The sequence below is a fragment of the Apium graveolens genome, chromosome 7 (genome assembly GCF_009905375.1).
Source record: "Apium graveolens cultivar Ventura chromosome 7, ASM990537v1, whole genome shotgun sequence".
In the NCBI taxonomy this organism is placed as follows: domain Eukaryota; kingdom Viridiplantae; phylum Streptophyta; class Magnoliopsida; order Apiales; family Apiaceae; genus Apium; species Apium graveolens.
The window spans coordinates 85,006,586-85,019,940 of NC_133653.1; the positions used below are offsets into that span (position 1 = coordinate 85,006,586).

At 39.1% G+C, this 13,355-nt stretch overlaps 1 protein-coding gene and 1 non-coding gene across 2 annotated transcripts in view; both read left to right on the plus strand.

Annotated features, from left to right (window-relative positions):
• LOC141673825 (uncharacterized) overlaps positions 1–4,066 on the plus strand; it is a 31,881-nt gene extending 27,815 nt beyond the window's left edge. The window contains exons 2-3 of the mRNA XM_074480560.1: positions 2,982–3,388; positions 3,478–4,066. Of these exons, the coding sequence (XP_074336661.1) occupies positions 2,982–3,388; positions 3,478–3,906 (836 nt within the window). The 3' untranslated portion in view covers positions 3,907–4,066. The remainder of the gene's footprint in view (positions 1–2,981; positions 3,389–3,477) is intronic.
• Positions 4,067–11,496: 7,430 nt separating this feature from the next.
• On the plus strand, positions 11,497–11,603 carry LOC141676277 (small nucleolar RNA R71). Its single transcript, XR_012556875.1, has one exon. It is a non-coding gene; the product is annotated as a small nucleolar RNA R71 (small nucleolar RNA).
• Positions 11,604–13,355: the final 1,752 nt, after the last annotated feature.

Sequence of the window (13,355 nt, forward strand, 5' to 3'; positions counted from 1 at the left end):
ACATACACTTATATCCCATATAAAGTACTAATAAAATCTCAGAATATCCATATCAGAACCCCTACATAGTGTGGCATGAAAAGTTTTCTCATTCAGCAAAAACACTATTCATAAGGGTTTCAAAAATTTCCCAAAAATTGGGGTTATTACATATGTGAACTTAAACTTTCATGTATGGTTTTAAGAATTTAATGAAATCCATAGAGAATTAGAGTTAAACTTAGTGGCTTGAAAGAGCTTGAAAAAAGAGAATGCGTTTTGTCCCATATTGAAAATAAATGAAGGGGGTATTGGCTTTATATAGTATCACACACATGGGTAGTGTACAACTACTAAGGTGTGTGATGGTGCATTGTGTTCTTGTGTGCTTCACGCGCGCACACACACCCACGCGCGCGCCAACGCCCCGCCCCGCCATGCCACGCACCACACCGCACCGGATCGAAGGGAAATTTGGGCGAATGTCTCGGCGTCTCGCGTACGCGAGGCGACCTGGGCGAGGATTTTATTTATTTGTGTGATTTAATATTTTAATTAGAATTTATATAACTGTTGGGCTGGGTTCAGTTTCTGAATTGGGCTGAGTCACTTTGTAAGTGGGCTTAGTCAGATTCATTGAACCTAGACATTTGACAAATAACTCTGTAACTGATAATATATTCAAATTAAAATTAAATCTGAAATAATGTGAGGAATAATGAATAAGCTGTTACAATTATATTTTAAATTAAAATTATCAGTTTTGATTTATGTATTAATTGTACAGTTTAATTCTGATATTAAACAGGGTGACCAGTTACACTTAGTCTCTACTATAAATAGAGGACTAAGGTTCTGAGTTTATTACACCACACCCTACATTCTTCCTCTCCTCTCTATACTCTCTGTTCTCCCATATTCAGATAGTGGTTTTCCGGCGAAGTAAGGTCCCAGTCGAAGTTGAGCTTTCGAGGTGCTGTCAACTCAAAACTCGGAGTTGTTTTCTCCTGGAGGAGTTGTTGCATAGCATCCCAACGCAGCCAGGTGGGGGCAACTATCTCTTCTAGAGCACTCAGGACTTCGAGCAAGGCCTGTCGACTCAGCTGTTTCGTTACTTTCTGCATTTTACCAGTTTCACATCACTGCTTTCTGTTCTTTCTTTAAGTGTTAAAGCTATGGTTACTGGTACGCACTCTTACTTTTCTTTGTTCTTACAGTTTCTGACTTGCATGCTGTTTACCTACATATTTTTCTTTGTTAACTGTTATCTTGATCTTGCCTTGCTAAATTCAATACTCCCTCTGTTTTTTAATATATGACGTTTGATTTTCTGGCACACATGTTTATGAGGTTTGACCGTATAATTAAAATAATTTTTTTTGAAAATTTCTTTTTGTGAATAAAAGTTTTGATCTCATATTTTAATTCAGAAAAAAAATTTCTTAAAAATAATAATTCTAGTTATGTGGTCAACTCTCTTAAATATGTTTGTCAAAAACTCAAACGTCATGTATTAAAAAACAGAGAAAATATATAATTGTCTTTATATTACTGTAATAGTTAGTATTATTTTCATCAACTAGTCAATTACACGAGTAATTAAATGCCAAGAACTTTCGAATTAATACCCTGCAATACCGGAAAGAATAATTGTCCCCTATTTGTTTTCCCAATAACTCAACGAGGTAATGAAACAAAGATATATTTAACAATTCCATCATAGTTTTCAGGTTCATATTAGGACAATGTAGGTAAGGGTACTGCATCGTCAGTATTGACCAAGTCAACAGGAGATAGGAGACTGTTTACTTTCCCTTATGTTCAAAGTGTATTCGCTAATTCTTAATTTCCCTAGGTTTCTACTGCCACAGGAATTCCATACTTGTACGTCAAGCAGTTACAAACAGTTTCAAGAATTTTCATAGAGCCATGCCAAAATTTGATGATAGCATGTTACCCTCGCTAATGCTATTTATCGACAACAAATCTTGAGCACTCCGTGGCCTTGAAACAGTCCGCTAACCTCAGATAACGCCAAGAACAGATGGTATAGTCAACAACCTAGATGAGCTCCATTTTATTTTTTTAAGAAAAAACACAACACAATGTATGGATATAATTCATATTTGGATTATCGAAAACATGTTCAGTAAGGGTTTAAACAGAAGTAGAATCTTTACTTCCTGGAGTAGGGGTAAAATCTGTTTCCGTCCACTTTACCATCCCCGCTTACCAAGTCCAATACAATTGCCTTAGTTTGATAAGATGATCAAAGATTAGATCCCATTTCCTTTGCATTCATAACAACTTGACAAAAATATCTGGTTTATTTACCAGTGCTTTGCCATACAAGGTATGAAGTTGCAAATCTTGAACTGTGGTTCTGCAGAAATCCATATATGGCAAAACCCATTTTAGAATCATAGTGTCAGTTACGATAAATGGCCTGCAACTAATGAAAAGTCAAACACTCAATATGTAGCCCTACACATTTTATAGTGTAGTCATTTCTTACTGAGAAGATCATATATACATATTGTAGAAAGGGGAAGGGGGAGGCTGGAAATAAATAAAGGCCCTATATTGGGACACAGATGTAAAATTTATCATCTCTTACCCAGCAAACCATTCTATATCAGTAGTAGAGTTTGTTTGAAAAGTAATCAGAGCAGATATGCTCAGCAGTAAAGGAGAGAATTTTCGCAAGATAGAGAAGCCTTGGGCCAGCCATAATAATTAAGGCATTAACAATCAGTAATAATTTTAGTGAAAGTGTAAAAACAGACGCAATTAACTAACTCTCTAAACATAGTAAATTCTCATTTAAGTACTCAACCAACATCTGTTTCATCCCTAGTTCTCTAGTCTTGTCCTTCTCTCCAATTTTTCCAGTTCAACATTAAACACCAACCAACTAGGCTGCATTAAACACATGGTATTTAACAACTTCCCAAGGCCCAGATTACTAATGCATATATTAAATCTTCCAAGTTGTGTTGCAGTTAAAATCACTATGGAGCTCTCTCATAGTTCGTTCACATTAGACTCTATACTGACTACTTCATGCAATGATAATCACACTGAACTGGTTGACTTCTTTTCCAAGGAAACTCAAAACTTTCCTGAACCCTCGGCAGTATCATTTCTGAGCTCTCTTCGATCCGAAACTCCAAAACGTCTGATGCCAGATCAAAATTCTTACTCATCATGTCAAGGTGATAAACAGGACTTAAATGTCAACTTACAAATTGGGCTTCCAGTGAGCACCCCTGAAAGCAGCTCTAGATGTTCTAGTGATCAACCAACAACCAAATACTGGATACCAAGTCCCGCACAAATTCTTGTTGGTTTCACGAATTTTTCATGCCACATTTGTAACAAAACATTCAACCGCCACAACAATCTTCAGGTTAGATTAAATTATATGTTCAAATTTGCAATTTTCACTCATTTACAGATATGATTTTAATTGTTTGTTATATGTACTACTGGTGGAAGATGCACATGTGGGGTCATGGGTCACAATATCGTAAAGGACCTGAATCACTAAAGGGAGTGCAGCCTCGAGCAATGTTAGGGATCCCATGCTACTGCTGTGAAGAAGGGTGCAAGAATAATCTGGATCACCCAAGGGCCAAGCCGTTGAAGGATTTTCGAACATTGCAAACACATTACAAGAGAAAGCATGGCACAAAGCGATTCTCTTGTCGAAAGTGTGGCAAATGTTTGGCTGTAAAAGGTGACTGGCGTACCCATGAGAAGAATTGTGGTAAACGCTGGCTCTGTACCTGTGGTTCCGATTTCAAGCATAAGAGGTCACTTAAAGATCATATCAAGGCCTTTGGTACTTCTGGTCATGCCCCTATTTCTCCTTCTCTTGATGGGGTGGAGATGCATGAGGAATTTCATCATTCCGTTTTCATTTAGGATTATCAAATCTACAATGCCAATTTTCTGCATACAAGAATATGTGTGGTAGTTTGCAGCTACAGGCTAGAGCTTATGTTTAAAACATATAGATATTTGCACAACTCTCATTAATAAATTTAGGCGCTAACTATCACATTATCATACTTTGTCACAAAAACATGTCTCTCACGACCAAAAGATTTCGGTTTTGTCAGAAAATCAGAATCCCAAAAAATCATTTTCGGTTTTCGTTTTGGTTTTCTGGGGTTCAATCTTGTTTGTTATTACTCTTTTTGCAGAATGGAAAGTTTTGGAATTCTTAAAGTTTAAACGATAGGTACCTATTACTCAATCAGACACTAAGCTTAGAAAACTCGTTGTGGTTCAGATATCCATATTACACTCTGGGAATATTGGACATAAGAGCTTAGACAAGACATGTCTTGGACCATGTTATATGACCAACTCTTTCAAAATGTTATTGGTAAACACTACTAAACTGATCCTATACATTTAACATTGTTTTGTTGTTGGTATCATGCTCAACAATCTAAAAGGCTCCTACCAATTCTAATACAGAAAATAACTGCATATCTTTAATCTTTTTCTCGAAAAAGGCCATGATAGTCGAATATCAACCTTCCCTTTGATCAAATATCGTATTCATAAAGTTACCATTGTATGCATCAATTCCATGAGGATCATCGCCCTTGTTTCTACTTTCTGCCTACATAGTTTTTGAAAAAATTCATATCGATCATCTGCAGCATGAAGCTGTCGTGAATGCTAGCATTAGACACCAAAGTTTTTCAAAATGAGACAGCCAGGTGATAATTCCAGATCACCCCGGATCTTCTCCTTATCCTACCCGGACTCAACCTCCATTTGAACAGAAATGACGGTGGTTTGTGGTGTAGCTGTAGGATGGGCTCCTGTAAAATTAGAACCGAAGGGGGAGGCGTCCCCGCGGCACCTCCGGCATGAGAATGAGAAGGGTTATCGGAGAAGAAAGGCAAAATAGGAATTAAACGGATAGATAGTGGTGTGTATAGGTGTGTAGATAGTAAAGATTCAATAACCCCAATACACCTTTTTGTTGGCCTTTTATATGCTTTCCATTAGGGTTTAGGGGTTTGTAACTTGGATCGGGACCGTAGGTGAGTTTGGGATTGAGAGACACGTGGACGACTACGATGGGCCAACGTGTCCCCGGATCTGGATCTTTGGAAGGTTCTGGATCGGGGCCACCTGGACGGTGGAGATGTTGCCATGTGTCTTCGAGCCCTTCACTCATTTGTAAATTGGGCCCTCGGCTCATCTAGTCGAGAAAAAAAAGAAACAGAGATTTCATCGGAGATTCTTGGAGCTTTTTCGACTTGAAGCCTTTGCATTTCTTCAGTTTATTTGTAAGTTCCTTCGTTCCTCTTTCACTTTTTGTTATTCTCCTTCGTTCTTACGCCATGCATGCCATCGTTTTGTGCGAGCATTGCCTGATAGCCATAAGTTTTTTGTTCGATTCTTGTAAAGTGTTTGGGGTTTTTGAGTCGACTTTGTATGGTTGTAGGTTTGTATGGAGTTTTAGCGTAGATTTCTTGCTTGTTTCGCGTAGCAAACTTATGATTTTTGTTGATTTGTATGAGGTAAGATGAATCTATAGTTGTGTAAGTTTAAACTGAATCTGGGGTCTGGTCTTGGCTTGAACTTTTGATGATAATTGTATGCATAGTGTATAGATCTTATTTTTTATCTTTGATATCCATACAGTATGTTTTTTAATATCTCTTATTTTTTGTTTTTATTTTGTTTGGGTTCGGGTGTGGCATTGACTCCGGGGTGCGTTTATATGTATGTATACTATATGCAAGGTAGGAGATTTAAGCAAACAGAGAACCTTAAGAAGCGTTATCCGGATAGACCTGAATTCATAGGAGAAATAGAACCTAGCTCTTCCTCTTCATCTTCCAATAGTGATCCCATAGAGATGCCTCCCCGTGCAGAACGACCAGTTAAGGTTTTAGCCGAGACCTTAGTTTTGGGTCCCGGGGGTACTCTGTCCAACGATGATGGGTCCTGGGAGGATGTGGACCATTATTTTATCCAGTGTAGGAGAGACCTGAGGCCCCTGGGCTTTTATTATAGCAATTTGTCTGAGGTTTATGGGGGCCTGGAGGGCTTAGATGGGAGAGAGCCCTATGACGAGCCGGTCATGGACAGACAGTTCTTTAACACCCCGGGGATAAGGTATGAGTGTGGGCCTGTGCATAAAGAGATCGGGGATAATTATACCAATGTCGAGGTAGATAGTGCACTCGGGCTCGCATTCAACCTCGGGGATGAATATGAGTGGAGGTGGCCGGAAGCCTACGAGGGAGTTTACCATAGGCCGGCGGGGGGTTACGTTGGGATACCCCTAGAGCATCCCCGGAGCATGAGATTAGGGTTACACCAATTTACTAAGTCCCTCTTCCGGGATGTATATGGGATTCTCTTCACTCAGTTGGCCCTAAACTCTGTGAAGTGGAATAGTTGGTTCTTGGCTTGTTGTCATGCCAAAGATTATCTTCCCACCTTCAGACTCTTCCATCATCTTTTCAAGATCAAGATATCTACTAGAAGACCAATATATATGTTTTTGTTCCGGATTGAAGATTGCGGGTATCCGTTCGACAAGATGTTTCTCCCAGTTAGCATGTTAACCTCCCTTAAGGGTTGGCACCAGGAGTTCATATTTGTCCGGGGTGGGGATTTGAAGTTTATGCTTGTTAGGGCGAAAACACGCGCTAATATTCACACAAGTATACGCGTTCGCAAGTAGTATAAGATATAAATCAGATTCGTTCCCACAGAGACTGGTTTAGGTTAAGTTCAATTTATGCACCTATGCAACAATGTATGGTTATCGCTCAATGCTAAGACAAATAACAAATTGGGTTTTTATTAAACTAAGAGATTATACTAAATAACATTAACTAAGAGAATTGAAGTTGAATTACTATATATGACAAACATGGGATCCTAACTTCATTAAATACTTCGTTCAATAGCCTTCTCGTTCTTAACCTTAGCATGTGATGGTGAGGACACTAATCAGATAACACGAAACTGATAAACGCCAACTTTCGTTGCACGAGCACCATTCTACCAGACATCCACAAAAGAGATAGAAGCTGAATAGGCACCAATTATATTGAGACCCTATATGTATATAGAATTTTACAACATAACGGTTTAAGAACAAGTTATCTATCTTGATTACATAGGGCAAGTAAAACGGTTAGAGTTACCTACGAATCATGTATACACATACAAGAACCTATGCTAGCATGGCATGTTCTAAACCTCTATATTCACTGTCGCTTCAATAGAGATTAACACGTTATCTTATATGTTAGCTACGCACATAAGACGAATAAGCACAACCAATACTAGGATATCATACAATCACCACACACCAAGTTATCGAAACAATTAACTATTGAAATCCATAAGTAAATCCGCTAGAATCCCATGACAATGATTAGCCCATAATCGAACTCATCGTCACCATGGGTTCCAATGAAAGCATGGTATAAACAAGGTCTTAATAAACTAAATAATAATCAAAGTACGAATAAACGAGATCTAGGTTCAACAAGAACGAAAACGAGCATCCAAAGTTACAACTAATTCAAAGAATCACAAGTTGAAAACAAGATCTTCTTTTTCGGAGTTGTTCTGTGCTTCTAGGCCTTCTCCTTGGTATCCCAATCTTCCCGGATGATGAAAACCCTTTTTTTAAGTATATATACGCCCCTAGTGGACCTGGACCCTTAAAATCGTCAAATTCTACTCAAAAAAGGCTTTTTCAGCGAAATCAGCGACCAGCCGCGCCCTGAGTGGCCGCTCAGCTCTCCTGAGCGGGCGCTCAGCTCTCTGAGCGGGCGCTCAGCTACTGACTGGGAAAAATATTCTGATGAATCTTGTTTTGGCCATAACTTGAGTTCTACTCGTCAATAATTAGGCGAATCAACTGCCCACGCGAAGCTATTGAGATTCTCTACAACTTGACAATGGCCTTGGCTTCCAATTCTGATCACTTTTCATCATATTTCCTTTAAAAGCTCTTTTCTTCATTTAACTGATACCTGAAATGCAATAACACAAAAATACATCAAAATACCAACAACTTGAGTCCAAAACACCAATTTAAGCTTGTAATAAAGCATTCCAAGTGGATATAAAATCCACTTATTACACCCCCAAACTTGAATCGATGCTTGTCCTCAAGCATAAATAGACTCAAAACTACAAAACAAACTTAATGCTTGAATGCAACTATGTGAATGCAACTAAATGATAATGCAATTGATCCCCTGAGAATAACCATAACCAAATGAATAAGCCAATGCCTCTAAGAATGCAATAACTTGAAACAGAGTTTGAATAAATCCCACAAACCAACTCACAAACCAGAAACGTGCGTGTGTAGATGCTTAACAGAAATACTCTCGATACTAGATCAATAACCCTAACTTATCTATCATTGAAACAATCAAAAGTTTATAAACAGAATAGACAATAAACGCATTATGACTCACAACACCTCCTTTCTACTAGAGTTATACAAGGATTCACACTATTATTGAACACATAGCAAAGATGCTTATTTGATCGTGCAATGAATGAGGTCCCAAAAGACTTATACAATAATACCCATGTAGCGAGCGTTAGGTTAGCGGATCCCAGACTATAAAAGCCTTAGGTCACTAGGAACAAAGTCCCCTAGAACTTAATAACTCGAGTATTAAAGAGCTCACTCTTGATCAATTGTGCATAAACACATACTTTTTTCTTTCTTTTTTTTTCTCTTTTTTCTTTTTTTTCTTTTTTTTTCAACAATTTCTGAATGAGTGCGTTTCGCTCCATCTCATTCAACCCTAGACTACTCATAAAAATATGAGCCGGCTACTAGCCATTTGACACCTAGCCTTACAACAACTAGCAATGAAATCCAAGTTTTTCTCCAGATAAAAAAAAAATCAGTGTTTTTACGTCATTACGAGAATATCACAAATTCTAAATATAACCAAGTGATTAAATCTCAACAACAAACAAGTATGATCATGATCTAGATCAAAAGCAACCCTATAAGACTTTGTGAAAATATTTATTTCTGGCATGCAAATCAATTCATTAAGACTTAAACATCCCTCTATTCATCATCACCACACTGAAATCAACATCAACTTATCAAATATCATAGTTCATCTTAAGGGATCATGCTAAATATGCATGCAAATGCAACTATATGAAATTACATAAAAATAAACAAATATGTCCTAAATGAATAATCATACAAAAATATGAATGAACTACAACTAAACATGCAACATAAATCTATATGAATCTATATGGACACACACTACTAATCCTTACATTATCACCCCCAAACTTAAAATTTTCAATGTCCTCATTGAAGGCAATAATAAGGATTTCAGGCATACCTAATTAGCGGGAGATTCACCCTCGTCGGGTGGAGGATCAGGTGGCCAATCAACCTCGCCACTAGTGTCTCGGAAAATAGTACCGAAAGCATGTGTCAAATCTTCAGCAAAATGACGGTGAATGTCGTGTATGGCCTCCATACGCCTAATTACTCGCCTGTACTGCTCGTCACCAACACCAGTCCTATCAACTACCTGCTGCACATGAGAAGAACCCTCTATAGGCACTGGAGGATCCGTTCGGCTACCCTCTACATCATCAAAGATATATCCCAACCCCTTGTCAGGGGGTGCACCTAAGAATGAATAACTCAAGTGATTTGGTAGTGGGTTGAGCTCAAGTGTAGGAGCATCTTCAATAGACGACTCAAGACGATCCTGAGAAATTTTCAGCTCTGCTAACCCAAGAGAATCGAATGGCACATCCAACTTCCTCTTCCACAGAGGTGCATTCAAAACCTGAATTTGCTCTACTTTAAAGCACTCCTCTTTAGTTGTGGGTAATTTTATTTCCTTGAACACATTAAAAGTGACCTTCTGATCATGAACCTTCATCGTAAGCTCTCCTTTTTGCACATCGATCATAGTTCGGCCTGTAGCCAAGAATGGTCTTCCCAAGATAATGGGAATCTTCTTATCTTCCTCGAAATCAAGAATTACAAAGTCAGCAGGGAAGAAGAGTTTATCCACCTTGACCAAGACATCCTCCACTATACCTCGTGGATAAGCGATGGAACGGTCAGCTAGTTGCAATGACATGTATGTTGGTTTCGGCTCAGGCAGACCAAGCTTCTTGAAGATAGATAAGGGCATCAGATTGATGCTAGCTCCTAAATCACATAAACACTTGTCGACCGACAAGTTTCCGATGGTACAAGGAATAGTGAAGCTTCCAGGATCTTTAAGCTTCGGAGGCAACTTCTGTTGCAGCACAGCACTGCATTCCTCCGTTAGAGCAACGGTCTCTAAGTCATCGAGCTTCACTTTCCGAGAGAGAATACCTTTCATAAACCTCGCATAGCTAGGCATCTGTTCAAGAGCTTCAGCGAAAGGTATGTTGATATGAAGTTTCTTGAACATCTCCAGAAACTTCTCAAACTGCTTATCCAGCTTTTTCTTCTGCAGCCTTTTAGGAAAAGGAGGTGGAGGATAGATCTGCTTCTCCCCTGTATTACCCTCAGGAGGAGTGTATTCCACTGTAGTCTTCCTTGGTTCCACCTCTGCTTCCTTCTGCACTTCTTCTTTAGCCACAACTGCATTTTCTGAATCTTGAGATTTTTCAGGCTCTTTGTCTTGCTGAATTTGGGGGCTTGCGACCTTTCCAGACCTTAAGGTGATGGCGTTTACATGTTCTTCAACTTTCTTCTTTCCTGGATTGGCTTCTATATCACTAGAAAGCGTTCCTGGTGGTCGATTCAATAAGGCATTAGCAATTTGCCCTATTTGGTTCTCCAGATTCTGGATAGAAACAGCCTGGCTTTGGCATATAAGAGCCTGGTTTTTGCACATAAGTCTCAACTCCTCCAATTCAGATTTTTCATTCGAAGATAGACCTGCATCATGAGTTTGTTGTTGAAGTTGGAGTTGTTGTCTTGGTGTAAATTGTTGCTGAAAACCAGGAGGGTTAAATAGCATATTTCCAAACTGCTGGAATGGCTGTTGCATCACATTCAGATTGTTGCTCCAGCTGAAGTTAGGATGATTCCAGTTGTCAGGATGATAAGTGTCTGGAACTGGTTGCTGCGATCTCTGAAAGTTGCTCACATACTGAGCTGAGTCGCTAGATATAGCGCATTGTTCTGTCACATGCGGACCTGCACACAGCTCACAAACACTAATTATCTGCTTAACACCATAGTTAGCCAGAGAATCGATCTTCATAGACAACGCCTTTAGTTGAGCAGTGATAGTCGTAGCTGTATCCACCTCAAGAACTCCTGCTACCTTGCCCTGTGGACTTCTCTGGGTTGGATACTGATATTTATTAGTAGCCATCAGTTCAATTAGATCATAAGCTTCCTCATAGCTCTTTGCACATAATGCTCCGCCTGATGCTGCATCGAGCATGGGTCTGGACTGTGCTCCCAACCCATTGTAAAAACAAGAGATGATCATCCAATCAGGAATTCCATGATGAGGACACTTCCTAAGCATCTCCTTGTAGCGCTCCCAAGCTTCACATAGTGATTCTCCCATTTGCTGCACAAATTGAGTAATAGCGTTCCTCATTGCAGCTGTCTTCGCCATAGGGAAGAATTTAGTAAGAAAATTCTGAGCAAGATCTTCCCAAGTAGTAATCGAACCAGCTGGTAGAGAGTGTAACCAGCTCTTAGCCTTGTCCCTCAAAGAGAATGGGAATAGTCTCAGCTTCACAGCATCTTCGGAAACACCGTTGAACTTGAAGGTGTCGCAGATCTCAATGAAATCCCTAATGTGCGTATTGGGATCTTCCATTGGAGAACCCCCAAACTGGACTGAAGTCTGTACCCATTGAATTATGCCAGGCTTGATCTCAAAGGTATTAGTTGTGATAGCTGGCCGGACAATGCTAGATTGAATATCATTGATCTTGGATTGAGAAAAATCCATCAAGGCTTTCGTTCGTGCTGCTGGATCTCCCATTGTAATGAGTACCTGAAACACAAACAAATAAACCGTGAAAGTAAAAGAATCCGAGTCAGTGAACTTTAACGACCACTGATGACAAGCACATAAACTAAAAATTAACACCGAGTCCCCGGCAGCGGCGCCAAAAACTTGTTAGGGCGAAAACACGCGCTAATATTCACGCAAGTATACGCGTTCGCAAGTAGTATAAGATATAAATCAGATTCGTTCCCACAGAGACTGGTTTAGGTTAAGTTCAATTTATGCACCTATGCAACAATGTATGGTTATCGCTCAATGCTAAGACAAATAACAAATTGGGCTTTTATTAAACTAAGAGATTATACTAAATAACATTAACTAAGAGAATTGAAGTTGAATTACTATATATGACAAACATGGGATCCTAACTTCATTAAATACTTTGTTCAATAGCCTTCTCGTTCTTAACCTTAGCATGTGATGGTGAGGACACTAATCAGATAACACGAAACTGATAAACGCCAACTTTCGTTGCACGAGTACCATTCTACCAGACATCCACAAAAGAGATAGAAGCTGAATAGGCACCAATTATATTGAGACCCTATATGTCTATAGAATTTGACAACATAACGGTTTAAGAACAAGTTATCTATCTTGATTACATAGGGCAAGTAAAACGGTTAGAGTTACCTACGAATCATGTACACACATACAAGAACCTATGCTAGCATGGCATGTTCTAAACCTCTATATTCACTGTCGCTTCAATAGAGATTAACACGCTATCTTATATGTTAACTACGCACATAAGACGAATAAGCACAACCAATACTAGGATATCATACAATCACCACACACCAAGATATCGAAACAATTAACTATTGAAATCCATAAGTAAATTCGCTAGAATCCCATGACAACGATTAGCCCATAATCGAACTCATCGTCACCATGGGTTCCAATGAAAGCATGGTATAAACAAGGTCTTAATAAACTAAATAATAATCAAAGTACGAATAAACGAGATCTAGGTTCAACAAGAACGAAAACGAGCATCCAAAGTTACAACTAATTCAAAGAATCACAAGTTGAAAACAAGATCTTCTTTTTCGGAGTTGTTCTGTGCTTCTAGGCCTTCTCCTTGGTATCCCAATCTTCCCGGATGATGAAAACCCTTTTTTTAAGTATATATACGCCCCTAGTGGACCTGGACCCTTAAAATCGTCAAATTCTACTCAAAAAAGGCTTTTTCAGCGAAATCAGCGACCAGCCGCGCCCTGAGCGGCCGCTCAGCTCTCCTGAGCGGGCGCTCAGCTACTGACTGGGAAAAATATTCTGATGAATCTTGTTTTGGCCATAACTTGAGTTCTACTCGTCAGAATTAGGCGATTC